The sequence below is a fragment of the Bos indicus x Bos taurus genome, chromosome 16 (genome assembly GCF_003369695.1).
Source record: "Bos indicus x Bos taurus breed Angus x Brahman F1 hybrid chromosome 16, Bos_hybrid_MaternalHap_v2.0, whole genome shotgun sequence".
Taxonomy (NCBI): domain Eukaryota; kingdom Metazoa; phylum Chordata; class Mammalia; order Artiodactyla; family Bovidae; genus Bos; species Bos indicus x Bos taurus.
In genome coordinates, this window is record NC_040091.1 from 43,046,043 (window position 1) to 43,065,648 (window position 19,606).

The 19,606-nt window shown below is 42.6% G+C and overlaps 1 protein-coding gene across 10 annotated transcripts in view; it reads left to right on the plus strand.

Annotated features, from left to right (window-relative positions):
• The first annotated feature begins 217 nt into the window (after nt 1-217).
• The window catches only part of CLSTN1 (calsyntenin 1), a 75,982-nt gene continuing 56,593 nt past the window's right edge, over nt 218-19,606 (plus strand). For 5 of the 10 annotated variants that reach the window (XM_027564965.1, XM_027564966.1, XM_027564968.1 and 2 more), the window contains exon 1: nt 218-556. In XM_027564965.1, the coding sequence (XP_027420766.1) occupies nt 466-556 (91 nt within the window). In that variant the 5' untranslated portion in view covers nt 218-465. The remainder of the gene's footprint in view (nt 557-19,606) is intronic. The other 5 variants (XM_027564970.1, XM_027564971.1, XM_027564973.1 and 2 more) reach the window with 1 other exon arrangement.

The following is a 19,606-nucleotide window of genomic DNA, read 5'->3' on the forward strand; positions in this document are numbered from 1 at the left end:
GCAGCCGACTAGGGCGGGGGATGCAGCCCCCTCTCTAACCCCGGACTCTCCCAACCTCTCGGGAGCTTGTCTCTCGGCGCGACCCCGCGGGCGCACTCGGAGGCGCGCCCGCCCCGCCCCCACCCCACGCCCCGCGCGCTCCCCTGGCCGCCGCGCGCGCGCCTCGCCGTCGCTCCCCTCCCCGCCCCTCCCGCCGCCACCCCGCCCCCGGCCGGGTACCCTCGCCGGACCCGAGAGAGAGCGCCGCCGCCATCTTAGTTGCTGCCGCTGCCTCAAGCGAAGCGCTGCCTCCGCCGAGGGGAGGGCGCCCGCGGCCCAGCGTCACGGCGGCGGCTCCTCCTCGGACCCCAGTGCTCGCCGCGGCGGCAAGCAGCCGGCTCCGGGCCGCGAGAGCCCCGCTCGGCGCCCCACGAGCGTCCCTGCCGCTCCCGCCTCCGGCCGGCCGCGGCGCCGGGAGCCGGAGCGATGCTGCGCCGCCCTGCGCCCGCGCTGGCCCCGGCCGCCTGGCTGCTGCTGGCCGGGCTGCTCTGCAGCGGCGGGGTCTGGGCCTCGCGAGGTAAGCCCCGAGGCCGGGTCGGGGCGCGGGGAACGAGCGCCGGGAGCCGGGTGGGAAAGCGAGGGGTCGGGGCCAGGCGAGCGGCTCTGGGTCGGGGCACCGGAGGCCGTGCGCGCGCGTTGCAGGCGCCGGGGGGAAGCTAGGTTCCGTCTCGGGCGCCGCACCGGGGGCCTGGCCGCCCGCATTGCACCCACGTCCGGGTGGTGGCTGCACGGATCTCGGGGAACGTGCGGACAGGCCGAAGGATCGGTCCGCCTTCCTCGGCAGCGCCCGCAAGCTGGGGCTGCATTCTTGGGGAGGGATGCCGTGTGCCTGTGTTGTGTGCTCAGATGTGCATCAGGCTGGGGGTGCATGCACAATTTTTGGTGTATGCTTACATAAGAAACCACTCCCCCGCATCCCTTCCCAGATCCCGATTATCTGCGGCTGCAACCGCAGACGCGGCATCTGCGCCCCTTTCCATCTCCGTCCAGGGTCTTACCAACGTCTGTTTTCAAAGGAGCAGAGGCTGAAACTTTTGGCTCCCCTCCCACCTTTTCACCCAAAGGTGAAATCGTGATGAGGTTTACAACCGTGGTCTCACCCGGTGTTAGAAATCTTCCTCTCTCCCGCCCCCGACACATTGGTGCAGTTTTTCTGACGGTAATTTACACCATACAAAAAGGAGAAACCCCTCTTTGATTTCTTAGGGTCGAAATTATTTCATGGTTACTTGACAAAAAAAATTTGTTAGTGAATCGATTGTTTTGTTATTTTTTAACCTTCAACCACTTAACCTTTTAAATGTTGCACGCCTTGTGATATTGACTGATCTTGCCAACGAAAAGCTTACGCATTGCAGATACATGCTTCGGAGTGGATCTTGGATTGGTAAACATTTTTCTCGGCCTTGGAGCAAAGTAATCTAGGTGTAGTCTATAGAGAGTACTTAGATTTGTGCTTATGGTTTTTTAAATAAAAATTGGAGGGAGGGAGGATTGATGGAAGCCCAGATGGAATGGTCATATTTCAATTTAGCCAGGCTTTTAAAAAAAAATCTCACTTTCTCTTTCTGGGCATGACATATCAAGAGAAGTATGGTGTTCACAAATTAAAGGGCAGGAGAGGCAAATGCATCTTTTGTTCTATGTTCCTTTCGTCACATTGAGGATGATAAACTTTGAATACTTCTTTTATTTATTTCATTTCTAACATTCTGTTGACTCTGTCAAATTCAGATCTCAGTCACTAAGTATCTAATTGCTCTCAATTTGATCTTTAAAAGTTACATCAAGCTGAGTTTGGAATGTTCTTTCCAGATGTGGGATGGAGGTCTGTAAGTTTAATATATCCAAGAAAAAATGTCAAAGTTTGCTTCTCTTGGGGAAAACCCACACAGCTTAAAAATATGTGCTGGGATTGGATATTTGGGGAACAAGTGTATTTAGTCAGTGATAATATTTCTTATTAAAACTCCACATTTTTCTTAAGTGTGTCCACTCATCTACATTTACTGTTCATTATTGAATTAGCAATGGGCTAATTAAGTAGCCTATTAGCATTGCTGAAGATTTCAACTATCAAGTATAGTTTTTATGGTGGACTAACAGAAATCTCACATGAAAGACACGTTGAGGACTCGAGTCCTTTGTCATTTGCTAACTTTCTATAAGATTTCTTGGTGCATTTTTAGTATTTAAGAATTCTTAGTCTTCAAAATAAAAGCATTTTAAACCTCAGTTATTCTGTTGTGTTGTTCTGTTTTTTGTTTTTTCTTTTTCTAGCTTACAGTTAGAAAATGTGTTCCATGAAATGCAAATAAAACGATTTCTTTTTGAGCTATCAGAAACATATTTTGTATGTAAACAGGCAATTTGTGGAGACACCTTCTGTGGGCTCTTTTTAAAAGATGATCTTTTCAGCTAATACGTGAATTCTTAATCCTGCCAGACAGTGTGACACTGCGATCTGCTGTTGGTTCATACTCTAGCTGCCTCTAAAAACAATGGGAGGAAGATAACCTAAGCTGCTGTAAGGTTTATAATATAAATTCCATTTTGACTATTCATTGTTTTATGGAGAACCCTAAATTTCATTTTAATTGTAGCTATAGTTCTCTTAAAAAAAAAAATCAAGTAAACCAGAAAATTAGGAGAAATTTCCTTGGCATGCCCAAGGCTGCCTGCCTTCTTCTCCAGTCTGTCAATGATCAGGAAATAGAAAACTGAAATAGAGAAAATAGAAAGTTTATATGAATACTAAATAAGAGCAAATGCAATCTTGTAATGCATTTCAAAGCCAAATAAATAACGTGCACTGTTATTTTCCCATTTGCACACAGACTTCCCAGTAGAGGTTCTGCTTACCAAACCATCCTGGTTGAAATTTCATCTCTCTGAACCCCTGAATCTTCCCTCCCCTGCTTCACTTGTTACTTCTCCATGGCATTTACCCCATCTTAACAAGCTCTGTTATTTACTTACTCTGTTCATTGCCTGTCTCTCCTCACTGGAACACGCACCCCAAGTGGTCTGTGGTACTCACCTGTGTATCCTATCACCTGCACTCAGTGGACTCAGTGCTGTGTGAATGAATGCACGGTCATGTTTGGTTTAGGCACCACTGTGTTTTTACATCCTGATTTTCACCTGACATAGATGTTTAATGCTGAGAAAAGCATTATAGACATAGAATCTAAAGGAACTTGAATTCTACAGCATGGATAAGAGAATTCACTAGTAGATAATTTTTCAAGGATTCATTCTATTCATTGCAGTGTTGGGACATGAGATCATTAAACAGCTTTGTAGACTGTAACTCTTTGGCTATCATGTTAAGGTCATGTTTCAAAAATACTGTAATTCTCACCTTTTTGGGAAAACAGTTTCTTAATTTGTTACCTTGCTTTTCAGAAGCAATTTTGAGGAAAAGTAAGTTTATCATAGACTTAAATATTATGCTTAGTTTAATATTTTTGTTGCTGAAAGTAAATATATTTATTTCACATGATACCTATAACTACTAAAGAAATAATATTAATGATTCTGAATGTGTTGCAATTTAAGAGCTAGGACTCTGTTAACTGGAACCCTCAGTTGACTGGAACCTAGCTTTTGGCTGCATGCTACTTTCAGGAAAAGAAGCAGAAAACCAAGCAGTTTCCTAGAAGTTCTTTTTCAAAAGGAAATTTTAAGCATTCATATCACATATTATGTGGGTCAGTACTATTTGATTTTTGAGCCAAAAAGAAAACAGTGAATTAAGTCTTAGGTATGAGGAATATAATCCAATAATTGGAATTTTTGTGAAATATAACATTATTTTCCTAATGAAATTGGAAAATGCTATAATTCCACGACACTAGTTTCAGGACTTGGTTAAGCTTACTAAACCAATTTTTTTGTCTTTTTTGATGTGGACCGCCTTCAAAGTCTTCACTGAATTTGTTATAGTATGCTTTGGCCACAGTGCATGTGGGATCTTTGCTCCCTGATCAGGGATCGAACCTGCACCCCCTGCGTTGGAAGGCAAAGTCCCAACCACTGGCCCGCCAGGGAAGTCCCACTAAGCCAATTCTTGATGTTTAAAATGAGGAACCTGAGGGATGTTAAATTTCTAAGAAATGAAAAAAGTGATTGAATTATTATTTTCTAAGACAATAAAATGTAATTTTTTTGCATAGAGTTTTCATTTTAAGGTTTGAAACAAAGTATATTTGGTTATTCTGAAAAATCAAGAGTTATTTCTCACTTGTTCTGATTAATTGAGGTTTTAGATCATTAGGGTTTTAAAAATATACCTTGCTTTTTCTGTGGTTATGAGTTGGTAACAGCAGAGGTACTTAAGAAATGTATCTTGAAATTTAAGATACTGATTCGTGATAAAATACAGATTTTAGTAGAGCCTCAGGAATGTAAATGGGTTCAGAGTTGGGTGGAAATGATTTATGCAGTGTCATGTTCTTGCACTGTTAAAAAACAACAAAAACCAAACCCTCAGAAGCGACATCTTAACACCAGTAAAGGCTATCAAAGGCCAGAGTTAGGAGCCTTTAGGCTCTGATGGTCCCCCTGCCAACACATCAGCCTGATTCGAGGGGTCGGTTTTTCCATGGAGCCTCCATCGCCTAGGATTTGAGCAAAGCATCCAGTTGTCCCCTGTGTGATAAGTCCATTCTTCCCTATGCTTTAAGGCTATTTTTGTTCATTTTCTCCCTTAGCTGTAAGATGATATTATTATTAGATTAAAGTTTTCCACAAGATTGGTTGCTAAGGCTTTTTTTTACTTTTAAAATTCTATGGGAAGATTCAGTTGCTTCAAAGTAACTGAATTTAGAACATCTTAAAAACCTGTAAGACACATATGAAAGTTAACTTCCATTCCAGAACCCCAGTACGAGGTATGCAGTAGCACAGTAGGGGAAGAATCGTGTTTTTCTTTTTTCACCTTTGGTCAGGCATAAATATGTTTCGGACCATAATTCTCTCAGGACAAGAACTTCTGTCAAGTCTGCCACTCTTCAAGTTTACTTTGATCTGTACTTTCTGGAACTTATTGTTTTAGGGCAAAAGAAGACTTTTCCTGCATTCGCTCTCTCTTCATTTTTAAAACAGGTTTATTTCCAATGCAGGGGCTGCAGCTTTGGTCCCTGGTTGGAGAACTTGGATCCCACGTTCCTTGTGGCCAAAAACCCAAAAACTTAACACAGAAATAATACTGTAACAACTTCAATAAAAACTTGGGGGGAAAAAGCAGGTTTATTGACACATACTATAATATTCACCCTTTTGAAGTATACAGTTTGATGATTTTAGTATATATACCAGTTGTGCAACCATCACCAGTAGTATCTACTTTCAGCACATTTTCATCATCATAAAAAGAAGTGATGAAAGCCCTTAGCAGTCACTCCAAATTCCCCCTTTTCCCCATCCCCCCCTCCCCCCCCACCACCGGCCCCTGCTGGCAACCAGTAATCTACTGCCTGTCTTTATTCTGGACATTTCATGTCTGTGGAATCATACAACATATGGCCTTAGCTTCTTTCAATTCATGATGTTTTCAGGGTTTATCCACATCATAGCGGGGATCAGTGCCTCATTCCATCTTAAGGCTGAATAATATTTACTATAGATTGAATGTATGTGTCCCTCCAAAATTCACACACTATTGAAACCTAATCCCCAATGTGATGGTATTTTGAGGTGGGGTCTCTGGGGAAGTGATTAGGTCATGAGGGTGGGGCTCTCATGAATGGGGTCAATGCCCTTGTACAAGAGACCCCAGAAAGCTCCCTGGCCCCTTCTGCTACTGGCAGATACAACAAGAAGATGGCTGTGAACCAGGAGGTGGGCACTCACCAGACCCTGAATCTGCTGGCACCTTGATCTTGGGTTTCCCAGTCTCCAGGACTGTAATAAATAAATTTCTGTTGATTATAGGCCACCCAGTCTATGATATTTTGTTATAGGGCCCAGATAGACTAAGACAGTATTCCATGCTGTATGGACAGACTACATTTTGTATATCCATTCCTCAGTTGATGGACATTGCATTATTTTCCACATTGTAGCTACTATGAATAATGCTGCTATGAACATACAGGTTTTTGAGTGGACATATATTTTTAGTTCTCTTGGGTATATAACTGGAGTGGAATTACTGAGTTTTTTAACTCTGTGTTTAGCATTTTGAGGAACTACCAAACTGTTTTCCAGAGTTGCCACACCATTCTACATTGAGTCCTGACCCCTGTAATCACTCCCAGGAGTGTCTTTCTAAGGAGATAAATATCTCACAATTGTCTCAGGGTTTTCTTATGATAGTTTTAAGTTGCTGAGTTTTTTTGCTCCACTCAGGATAAATTGGCATTTCATCCAACCAGCTTGCTCCTTCTCTCCTTCCATCTCCCATATCATTCTGGTCCTCTGCCCTCAAGGAGAAAAAAAGTGAAAGTGTCGGTTGCTCAGTCTTCTCCGACTCTTTGCGAACCCATGGACTGTAGTCTGCCAGGCTTCTCTGTCCATGGATTCTCCAGGCAGGAATACTGGAGTAGGCACCCATTTCCTTCTCCAGGGGATCTTCACGGTCCCAGGGATCGAACCCAGGTCTCCTGCATTGCAGGCAGATTGTTTACCATCTGAGCTACCAGCATGCAGAAACTCAAGTAGCCGTCTCTATAAGACAGATGATTCTTTACACGTCCCTGAAAATTGATCATCCAGCCTAGGCACTCACTGGCTCACAAAGCACCCGTTTTCTTCAAAGCATTGTTTGGTACTTAAATCAACTCTCCTTAGGACAGAATCTCACCAGTCCTTGAAGCCTCTGCAGACACCCAGACTGAGAGCAAATGTAACCTAGTATCCACACCCCAGCTTCCCAAGCTGTGCCCCACCCCCCACCTGCCCTTTCTGCCTGTGATCTGAGAAGTGAGCTAGTACAATACAGTGCTGCCAACCCAGTGATGGGGGACACCCCGTCACAAGCAGAGTAGATAGCTAAGGCTGGGCTTTATGAAATTCTAAGGATGTCTAAGGAACAACTAGAATTCTTAAACTGTGACTAGTTTAGAAAACGAGGTTTCTTCGTTACCTTTTCATTGCCTGGATTTGATTGCCCAGAAAGTACTGTTAAAGTAAATTAGTTTGGTCCTTTGATTTATTCTTTAAACTATTCATGATATACCTAGTCTTCAATTATAGTATAAAACACTTAGAAGTGTCTTTAGATTGAAAGTGAATTTTTAAACAGTAAAAATGAATGTCATCTTTCTCTAATACCTACTTAATGTATAGTGAAGATGCGTTTATTCTGAGTTCTTCCTAAATCTTAAAAGTATTAATAGAGTGCTTTCATTTTAAGAACTGCCAAGGAAAAAAAAATGAAGGTCATAAACTTAAATTGTAGATAGTGTAAAACTTGAGAATGATTTGCATGAGGTTGTCTATTAAGTGGCTTTTAAAGAGCAAAATGTATTCCATCTGAAAGGCAGAATCCAGTCACATTTAATTTTGTATATTTAAGATGTAGTTAATGATGAATATTGATGGGATCAGCTGCGTAATCGAAATGTGGGCCTCCTTTGTTCAAACACTATTAGGAGTTTCAAGATGGCAGCAGAGCATTAAACCAAGCATGGGGCCCAGCATGCCCAGGAAACCGGCCCTAAGTATTGATAGAATTAATATAGCCAGAGTATTCATTGAATGTGGTCCTGAGACTAAGATTTTAGCCAGAGCCCTTGGTCCTCTGGGCACCCTCTCAGATGAAGCCCCACCCCTCCCGGGTGGCACCTCCCCACTGATGGCCCACCCCCACCCCCATACCCCTGCCGAAGACTTTTATTCCCTGGTGGCCTCAGGGTGGAGGCTGCACACTCTGCCATGCCCAGCACCTGGTGAAGGGCAGACTATGCTCGGTTCACAGAGCTCATCGGCAGTAGATGCTAATTGAGGAATAGGGCCGCTTTTGATTTGCAGGATTAAAGCCCTTTGCGTCAAGCAGATTATGTTTACCTTGAAAAAGCCATAACTAATTCATGCCAGTTTCCTATTACTCACAGAATTAGTAGCAAGGATAACAGAAATAATTAAAATTCTTGGATAATCCCTAATCTTTTTTTTTTTTTGCCTTGTGTTTCAAACGTTTATCAGAGTGGCTGGTAAAGAGCAGAATGCACTGGCTTGAATTTAATTTTCTCCCCAAGCTGCTCTCACTTTGGACCACTATTACAGAGAACAGTGGGGAGGCTTGAGAGGTGGGCAGTGGCCATTCCCAGCCTTTGAGCACCTCCTCTGCTAGTGCTGGGTTAATGGGAGGGTCCCTTGATAATTCCTCAGCCTGAATTACAAAGCCCCGAACTGGCAGTGTTCTGATCTTGCTTCTGAGTTGCTTGTAAATATCCGTTAATATCTACCCATGATTCCTGAATACAGCCCTTGTATTTGGCAGGGGTTTTCAAAAGTCCATGCCCAAGTGTATGAAGCCTCCTCCTGCCTAATTAAAAGAAGCAGCTTACAAGTATTTTAGAAACATTCAAAGCCTAGAATGGAAAATGAATTAAATGCTTTTTCATATGAAATTTGACATTTTAAAAACCTTTTCTATTTGGAGGAAGATGTACCAGTAGAATAATTTAATAACATAGTCTCGCCTTTCCCCCAATGGTGACTTCAATTAATAATAACTGCAATATTAATACTTGTTTGATGAAATGTTTTAGAAAGGTCATAAATGCCAGTAATTAATATATATTTATTTATTCATTTGATAGAGTTTATTAACCCCATTTTTTCTAGAGTTAGTCCTTTCTGAGTATTGAAAGGTTTGCTGTGTTTATTACTACTTCAAAAAAGCAGTGCATAAGGCAAGTATGTCTTCCTTGCATTTTTTTCTTTTCTATTAAAATGGTGTTTGCTTACGTGGTTTTCAGTGCTGATGAACAGAGTGAAGCCAGGGCCAATGAGAAAGCAAACACAGGCCACTCAGGCCAGGTTTTGGTTGTTTAAGCCTGAAGGGAGAAGGCTAAATGTTTCCTGACGTTTCTGTTTTGTCTGAAAACTCAACTTGGGTGCAGGAGAGCCGACAGGTATTTGGGGCCAAAGCTTTGCCTTGGAGCAGAGCAGTCGTGACTGTACTTGCTCATCTTTGGAAACCCAGGTAACAGACAGGGTAACAGAGGCAGGCCAGTGCGGTGGGCAGTGGTGGAACCCTGACATCGGAGGAAATCTCCCATTGGTGGCCAACAAAAGTTAACCCGTGTCTAACCCGTCAGATTTAGGTCTTGTCTGCCCAAACTCTCAGGCACGTTTTACTTCTCCAAATGTGGATTGCCTGGGTCGGCTGAACTCAGCCCAGGTGAGGCTCCTTGTCTGCCTACCCCCACCCCCAGCTCCATGCTGTCTTCCAGTGCCTGTTTTTCGGCTGCCTTCACCCAGCTTTGTCTTGATGTATTGTTTCCTGGGATCCATTTCTGATTCCCAGATAACCTGAAAAAGCAATTCATATTGCTTTATTCAGTTCAGTTTAGTCGCTCAGTCGTGTCCGACTCTTTGCGACCCCACAAATCACAGCATGCCAGGCCTCCCTGTCCATCACCACCTCCTGGAGTTTACTCAAACTCATGTCCATCGAGTCGGTGATTGCTTTATTAGGAATATAAATTGGAATTTGGATTATGTTTTTCCATGGATACATTGTTACAAACTCCTTAAAACTCCAAAAGTGATGGTCAGAAACTGGTTTAATCCAGAACGAGTGAAAATCAAGCAAATTGGCAGTAACACACATCACACACATTCACCATTATAATATGTTATATATTACAATATTAATCATTAATTAACAGTGAAGTGCTAGTTCATGTTTTGTGGTACACAGGTCTTAAAGTTGTAGATAGCTTCAGAGAATGTGAGACATGTTGGCTCAGGCCTGGATGGAAGAGCCCAGAAGGAAGAGAAAGGTCGAGAAGGACAGAGGAGCCTGAGGATCCGAGTGAGAGGAAAAGGAGGGAGTGTGGCCTGTTCACCGTGTCCTGAAAAGGAAAAGAGGCAACAGAAGGGAGGAGAGGCAGGCTGCCAGCAGACCCCCGGGACCAGGTGGCAGCCCTGCCTGGGTGGCTGGGGTGCAGGACCCTCGGGTGGCATGTCAGCCACGTGGGGAATGCCTGTTTGTGCAGGTCATTCTCTCAGGAGAGTACTTATTGGTGTGTGTCATTTGCTCCAATGTACTGAATGTTTTCATCAAGGAAAATTTTACTTAAGAATTGCTATTTAAAGGACTTCCCTGGTGGTTCAGTGGTAAAGACGCCACACTTCCGAGGCATGGTGTGTGGATTCCATCCCTGGTCAGGGAACTAAGATCCCACATGCTGTGGCAAGGTCCAAAAAAAAAAGGGGGGGGGGAAGTGCTATTGAAAACTTTTCTTGAATTTTCCAGGTTCCTGAATATATATGAATTAAATTTATGGCTTCATAAAATTATTTTACTAAAGCAAATGTAAAAAAAAATGTGCTTGACATAACTCCCCAAATTCTCAATTGGAGTTTTTAGGTGTCATTTCTGGAGGTCATCCCTTCTGAATAATGGTGACTTCTGACAGTAAATGCTAAAGGATGGGCTTCCTCCTTGAATTGTTATATAGGATAAGTTGATCTCTGAGGCAGCATTTCCCTAAGGATGGTATATGGATAGGTGTTAAGTGAGTGAGTGTTAGTCGCTCAGTCGTGACCGACTCTTTTTGACCCCATGAACTAGCCAGCCAGGCTCTTCTGTCCATGGAATTCTCCAGGCAAGAATACTAGAGCGGGTTGCCATTTCCTTCTCCAGGGGATCTTCCCGACCCAGGGATCAAATCTGGATCTCCCACATTGCAGGCAGATTTACCTTCTGAGCCACCAGGGAAGCCAAAGGGTTTGTTGGTCACCTGAGTTTGGGACATGCAGTTAAACACGTTTCATTACTGTATGACTTCTTGGAACTTTTAGTACCATCATGTGTGTTGCGGAATTACTGAGCCCGGGTATAATCAACATTTATCCAACTAAGTAGAACACGAACTCTTCTGGAGCCTGTTGCGGCACTGGTGTTGCATGGTACACACTCTGGGAAATGCTGCTCCAAATTCTGCCCCCCCCCCCCCATAATACAATTTAGTACAAAAAGGAAAAAGGTAAAATGACCTAAAATACTACCTTTGTGAGATCCTTAGTCTTAACACTTCTGTGTCTATCTCTAGATTTTTTTATTTCTCTTATAGAAAATTATCTACGTAAGTCAAAATTGTAAAGAAATGAGTTGATTTTATACAGCGTATTTTATAACTTTTTCAGTGTCATTCATTAAACATTTGTCTCAGGTATGGTGGCTGTAATAGTCCATTAGCGGGCTGTGGTAGGATCTACTTAACTAGTCCTTTAGGATTTCCAGACTGGGCTCAGGAGCCCCATGCTCTCAAAAAGTATTGAGGACCTCCAAGAACTTGTGTTTATGTGGGTTTTATCTCTCAATATTCACTCTATCAGAAATTAAACTGAGAACCTATTAATATTAAAATGTTTAATTGTTAATTTGTTTAAAATAGCAGTAACAGCCCATTAGATGGTAACAACATATTTTTGATAAAAAAAATACCTGCATATTCCCTGATAGTCCAGTGGTTAGGACTCTGCTGCCACTGCAGGGGCCATGGGGTTGATCCCTCGTTGGGGAAATAATGAAATCCCCATATGCTGCATATGCCCAAATTAAAAACAAAAGACAAAAACAAAAACCCTCCATATTTCAAAACAAAAAGCAGTTTACTAGGAAGACTGGCATTGCTTTATATTTTTGTTAATCCCTTTCCGTGGGTTTAAGAGAAGGCAGGAGGATTCTGCATTCAACTTGTTGCTATCTGTTGTTTGGTTGAAGTAGGTGAAGAAAATTCGGCCTCACGAGACGTGTAGCTGCAAAAGGGAGACTTTGTGAGGAGACCCTTAGAGGGTCTTGGGGACCCCCTCCCCCCACATGTAAAAATGTTTTTGTAACTTCCACAATAAGAGAAGTCTGCTTGCTTTACTTTCCCCACAGGAGTCTTCCCACCAAGTTCTAACAATTGGTGCCCTGGGGCAGTGGTTGATGTTGAAATGCAGCTGGGGACTGAGTCACCAGAACTCTGCTTCTAAGTAGTAGTTGAAGCAGCAAAGCAAAGCTTGCAAGTGATTTACTTAAAAAAGGAGAGAAATTAGGGTTAATTCACTTATTCCTGTAATTATTTGTTGTTGTTTAGTTGCTAAGTCATGTCTGACTCTTCGGGAACCCCATGGACTGTAGGCCGCCAGGCTCCTCTGTCTGTGGGATTTCCCAGGCAACTGGAGTGGGTTGTCATTTCCTTCTCCATCCTATAATCATGTCTTCCTCTTATTTACATTGTCACTTGCTTTCTTGACTGGGGAAGACGGGACTTAATGGCCCTCATTATAGACTGGCTTTGCCTATTGTTGCAGCACGTTCTGCTGCCAGAGGGACCCTTAGAAGTGGGCAGTCAGTGCCCTCCGTTTTATCAGTCCAGCTCTTGCATGTTTATGGATTATTCCTTTGGTTTTCTATGTTCACTATGGGACATGTTTTTAATGAGGGAGAAGGCAAGAATGGGTGATAAAGTATGAGTACATGTTAAAAATCAGGTTTATTAGGATTTTTCTTTGGTAGTGTATAATTACTCAATGTTTTCTAGATGAAATCTGGGGAAAACTTGTCTTTTAAAAAAAAAAGTTCAATACTTAAACTGAAAGGTTAATGTCTTTGTTTTTCCTTACAATATGGGCCTTTTGAGACTTTAAAATGACTGATACCATTGTAAAAATGTTTTTGTAACTTCCACAATAAGAGAAGTCTGCTTGCTTTACTTTCCTGAAAAATCTTTTGGGGTGTTCTCAGAATCTGAAGTAAGTTGTGCATTGGTGTGTACGTGTTCTGTTTGTCTAGGTGGGGAATGACTGTTTGTTTGTTTGTTTTGGCATTTCCCACAGATGGCCAGTGAGCTAGTTCTCAGCTAGTCTACATTCCATAAATTTGATTTCCCCTTGAGAGGTCATCTAATCCTTTCTCCGCGTTTATGATAAAGTCCTTTACTTTTGAAATCTCACAATTTGTCTTCCCACTTAAATAACTGGTTACCTGGATATCATTGCATTGGAACATTAAGTATTTGTATTTTTAAACCACTAAATTAAAAAAAAAAACTCCTTATCTATCTAAAAGATTACTTTCTGAATTAGTATGGCTAGAATTCTAGAAAGGAAGTGGTTTTAGAAATCATTTTAGTTCAGTCAGCCCATTTTCCCATAGAGGAAACAAGTGACGTTGTTATTGTTGTCAGTATAATCTTTTTATAGCTCAGAATGTGAAAAGTAGGAAACATAGTGGAGACCAGTTGAGAGTATCTTTAACCCCGTTCCTTTCTGTAATAAATAATATTCAGGAAGCATACATCTGGGTGACTTGTTACGAACTTTTCACGTGCAGTTGAGTCAGGAAAGATGATGAAATTGGAGTATTAAAAATTCTGAAGGAAGGTACATTGTATTGACATAAATTTGTACTCTTAAATTCTGTAGCGCTTGTTTTTATGCGAGTATCTCAGAAGTCTTCACACTGTGCTCAAATCAGTTATGGAGTTGACAAGAGCTTTAGAAATGGTGTTGTGAAACTTTGGATGTAATGCTCTCTGAGCACTGGTGCTAGTTGGCCAGTCCACACTGGAAGTCATCTAATCAGAGAGCGTCTTCCATTTTGGAGGGCAGTTTTCACTGTCAGAAAGTCCTTGGTCTTAGGGCTTCCCTGGTGGCTCAGTGGTGAAGAACCCACCTGACAATGCAGGAGACATGGGTTCGATCCCTGAGTTAGGAAGATCCCCTGGAAAAGGAAATGGCAATCCACTCCAATATTCTTGCCTGGGAGATCCCATGGACAGAGGAACCTGGCAAGCTACAGTCCAAACGGCCGAAAAAGAGTTGGACACGACTTAGCAACTAAATTGGACACAACTTAGCTACTGGGGCTTCCCTGGTAGCTCAGCTGGTAAAGAATCTGCCTGCAATGCAGGAAACCCAGGTTCGATTCCTGGGTTGGGAAGATCCACTGGAGAAGGAATAGGCTACCCACTGCAGTATTCTTGGGCTTTCCTGGTGGCTCAGCTGGTAAAGAATCCGCCTGCCATGCGGGAGACCTGGGTTCAATCCCTGGGTTGGGAAGATCCCCTGGAGAAGGGAACAATTACCCACTCCAATATTCTGCTGGCCTAGAGAATTCCTAGAGAATTTGCAGTAGAAAGAGTCAGACACGACTGAGCGACTTTCACTTTCTTTCACTAGCGGCTGAACAACAACCTTGATCTCAGCTCTGCCTCTTCCTCTCCACAGAAGTGCTGGCCCTCTGTAAGTGCCATGGAATGGAGAAGAACATGGACTCTGTAGCCAGATTCCTGGGTTCACATCCCAGCTCTGCTGCTCGCTTTCTGGGTGTTCACCAACAGCTTCCATAACCTCTCTGTGCCTCATTTTTTCCCTCTGTGAAAGGGAGTAATAGTATCTACCTTACAGGGTTGTTAGCCTTAACACATGTCCTGAGTGTATCTGTGTTCATTGTCTGCTCCAGAGCCCCTCCAGCCCGTCTCTGCCCACAGGACCTTGGTGCCTCAGTAATCTTTTCACAGAGCCAAAAGAAATGCCCAACAATTCTTTTTAATTAGCTTAGGTCCAACCAGCTTAATATTTACATCCCAGCATCTAACATTTATATCCTAACAGCATAGTAGCAGTTTGAAAAAAATACAGAGAAATTGAAAGAAAAAAATAATAATACTTTTAATTCATCTTAAAATAATTCCAGGAACTTACTAATGGACTGTGTGCTCCTGTCGAGCAGGGCACAGCTTCTCAAAGCTGGAGTGTGATCGGACACTGACGCCCTCTTCTCTGTTCCATATTAATTTTCCCAGGACACTTCTTTGGATCACAGCAACTGCTGAAAACTCAGCCTTGCAAAGCTATGACACCATCAAAAGGAATGCAGTGCAGTCTGCTGTTGAGCTATGAACTACCCCAAACTAGCAGCTGGTCTGGGCTTCCCTGGTGGCTCAGACGGTAAAATAATCTACCCGCAATGCGGGAGACCTAGGTTTGATCTCTGGGTTGGGAAGATCCCATGGAGGAGGGCATGGCAACCCACTCCAGTATTCTTGCCTAGAGAATCCCATGGACAGAGGAGCCTGGCGGAGTGCAGTCCATGGGATTGCAGAGAGCTGGACACAACCGAGCAACTAAGCACAGCACAGCAGCAGCTTGTCTCTACCTGACAGACTTAAAGTGTCACATTTCCCTCAAATTTAAAATATCCTGCATCTCCCCTATAGTTTACAGGGACCCTTGTGGTGTATACATTTAGGAAACATGGATCTACTTAGAAGGGTAGAATCAAATAAATGTTAAGATGCTTCGAGAATCCATTGCATTCAAAAAATAACAAATTAATAAACTTGTTTTTTAGATCAGTTTTAAGTTCACAGCAAAATTGAATGCAAAGTATAGAGAATTTCCATATGCCCCCACCCCACACATGCACACTTTCCCCCAATATTGCTATTCAGTTGAAGAACTTTGATATGTCCTCACCAGGTCCAGAGTTTCAGGTTCACACATGTGTGTTCCATGGTTTTGACAAATGTATAGTGACAGGTCTCTACCACTGTGGTATCGTACAGAGTACTTTCATTGTCCTCCATCTGTGTGCTCATCTGTTCATTCCTCCTGCTCCCTGAACTCCTAGCAACCAACCACTCATCCTTTTACTTCTCTATAGTTTTTATAAAATTAAATTTTTTTTTTTAATTTAAAAAATTACTTATTTGGCTGTGCCAGGTCTTAGTTGCAGCTTATGGGATCTATTAATAGTTCCTTGTCCAGGGATTGAACCCAAGCCCCCTGCATTAGGAGCTCAGAGTCTTAGCCACTGGACTGCCAAGGAAGTCACTCAACATAATGTTTTAAAGTGTGTAGTTCAGTGGCATTTAGAATATTCACAGTGATGTTCAGCCACCGCCTCTGCGTAGTTCCAAAACATTTCACTACCCAAAAGGAAACCGCATACCCTTTAAGCAGTGACTCCCTCCCCCTCTCCCCCAAGGCCCTAGCAACCGCTTCTGTGCTTTCTGTGGATTTAATTATTCTGAATATTTCATGTAAGTGGAGTCATACAGTATGAGACCTTTTATGTATGACTTCTTAATGTTTTTGACATTTGTTCCCATTGCAGCATATATCAGTACTTCGTTCCTTTTTTTGGCCAAGTAATATTCCCCCATGTGTATATAGCACAGTTTATTTATCCATTCATCTGTTGATGGACATTTTGGGTTGTTTGCAGCTGTCAGCTGTCATGAATAGTGCTGCTATGAATATTCACATATGGGTAATTGTTTGAGTTTGTATTTGAGTTTTAAATTCTTTGGAGTATATACCTAGGAGTGGGATTATTAGGTCATACAGTAATCCTATGTGTAATTTATTGAGGAACTGCCAAACCAGTGGCTGAACCATTCTGCATCCCCACCCACAAAGGAAGTTACCATCCCTTCTTCTTTCCTTCCCTCCCTATACCGGCTTTTTATGTACCAGCTTGTTTCTGCCAGCCTGCCTGGTTACTTTCTCTTTGGGTGCTCCCTGGTGTCGACACCACCTTTTAGATGGGGCAGAAGGTTTAATAGAGTTCCACACAACAGGAGTGGAGTTGGAGTGGCATGTGGCCACTACCCCTTGTCTAAGCTTCTTGGCTGTCCCTTCATACCTACTTTATTAACCCCAGTCCCAGGAACCTCCACATTGGTCCTGAACTGTGACCAGATGCTGTGCACTGGTGCTGGTGTTCACGTTCGTCTCCATTGTATTTCTTCTTGCTGCACGTGATCTGCCTCTCCACACTGTCAGGTAATTTTGAATCCTGACTCCACGTTTCTAAGTGTCCATTCTAGCTTCGTGTGATTCTCCGCTTTGATACGGAGGATAAAGAGCACTAACTGAGAATGAGCCTTCGAAGGGTTACCAGAGTCTGGTCCAGGTTTCTGGGGTGCATTTCTTCAGTGACCTTTTGGGATGGTCACTATAAGTCCACCCACTTTTATTTCTATCCAGTTTTCCACCTTGCCATCTTGTTCTCAGTCATGAGGAAATGAGGAATGGTCTCGTTAAATGCTTTTCAAGGTTTAATATACTATTTTTAGAGATTCAAATGCCTCGTAGTTGAGTAAAATTTTTATCAAGGCACTTCATAACTTGAAACTGATGTTATTTTTCTAGCTTTCTGGTGACTTTCCTAATAACTCTCAAAAGAGAAAATGTTTATTTAATACCTCTTCTTGTGAATAATGTTACCAACTATTTGTGATTTTCTTTTCTTCTCTAAAGGCACAGAAACCAATCTAGAATTTTGCCCAGGGTCAGTGCAGACTTACTGAAATATAGCTAAAAATGTTCATTTTCTTCCAGGTCTTGAACCAGATACCATATTCTTCACAGATTCCTTAAAGATTGGCTATAGCATATGTCCACAACCTCTTATTTTCTCTGCAAGTCTGTTTTCAACGCCTTGGGGTTTGAAACACCTAGAATAACTTAGGGGAAACTACGTCCTTGTTTGTTCCTTCATGTCTTCCCCAGTCTTGGACTTTCTCTCATCACTATGTTGAGTCTGCTTTTGTTAACATAAATGTGCTTCTTGAGAGACTCAGTGGCAAAATAAGATTGAGCTGTTTCATATTTTGTGTTGATCACAAAACCTTTACGTTTATTTTATTTTTCCGGCCATGTTGCATGGTATGTGGGATCTTCGTTTTTTGACCAGGGATTGAACTTGTGCCCTCTGCAGTGGAAGCCTTGAGTCTTAACCATTGGACTGCCAGGGAAGTCCCTATATTTTAAATAATGTAAAACTTTTATGTAAAAACATTTATCCTCCCCAATCAGGTATCTCAGGTTTATTAGACAATTCCAGTCAAGTTACAACAGAACTTTGTGTAACAGCTGTTAAGAACATTGCATTGATAGTGAATGTCACAAAGTCTTGAACATTCTGTGGCCTTTTCTGAACTATATATGATAAAGTTTTCCATTGTATATGAAGGTCAGGAGACTAAAAAAGCATGCAGAACTTGGAAACTACCACTGGACTATTATGTTATGATTCAGGACAGCGCCCTGCCCTGTTTTAATTCAAGACAAGTGTGATGATGATAAAAAAGAAAGAAAAGGGCAAACCCAGCCTGTATTTCCTGATAACATTGCAGAATAGGAAATTTAAGGAATTCATGGCAGGTGCTTTTTTGCATAACTAGATTCCTGATTGACTTGCATTGTAAGAGTAAATTGAGAAATGGATATGTACATATCAATGACTTGAAACGCTCCAAGAGTGGTTTGGCAGTAGATTTATTCCTGTCATTCTATCTGTCTAATTCTGTACAAAACTGCATAAAAATACATGTACTCTGAATAATTTCCATGCACGTAAGATATGAACTGAGAGGCTTTCAAGGGCTCTGTTCCAAAAATATTTTCTTCAACCACCTGGCAGGGTGCCTGCGTTTCTTACCTTCATTCCTACATTTACATTAAATCATTGAAATATGTTGCAAAATGCAGTTGTGGGTATCTGGTCATTATCCTTCATTTGCACCCAGCTCAAATTAGTTTGTCAGACTAGTCCTAGAAGGGTTCTGAAAGGTGGAAAGTTAGAGTAGGTAAGTGTGGATTTGGTACAAATGAAGACGAAAATCTGGAAACACTCTAATGGGGTGGGGATGGGGTGAGGCAGATGAGTATGCAGCACTGCATGTACAGAAAGGCGGTGGGGTGACCTGAAAATCAATGCATGGCCTTGCCGTACATCTCATTTCAGGGAATAGAGTCAAGCATGAAATGCTTTTGCTTAAAGAGGGCTCTTGTGCTGAAACAAAAGCAGGGGCTGTAGTTGGTACCAGTTATAAGTATCCCAGAAGAATGAAGCTGAAGACAGGTGTCTCACAAAATGGCTTTCTGGGGATAGTGGTGAGGGTTGGGCGGGGAGGGGTGGGGGTTGGTGTGTAACAGAGAGCAAGAAAGCATTTAAGAGAACACAAGTGAGAATTGCCCAGTTTCCCTTAAAGAGAACTCTGCCAGTGCCTCTTCATGAACTTCGCCTGATATGTCTATTCATTGTTGGGGAGCACAGCAGAACTTCTGGGCGAATGTCTGGTTCCAACCTGCCTGGTTCCTGGTCAGCCTGACTGGCTCAGACTCCAGGGCATGGCCCAGGAGACCAGGTCTAGAAGGTTCTGCCCCACACCCCAGTTACAGAGCACTGCTGTAGTATGTGAATTCAGTGTATTCTTTGCCCTCTGTGGTTTGGGCTCCCCTCTTCTGGTAGGATGCTAATTTTAATAAGCTCCTCCAGTTTCCTACCTCTTCTTTGCCTCCCAAGGCTGCGTTCTGAGATATCTCAGTATTCATGCACAGACAGCCACTACCAGAGAAAACAGAGCACAAGGAAAGCTCATAG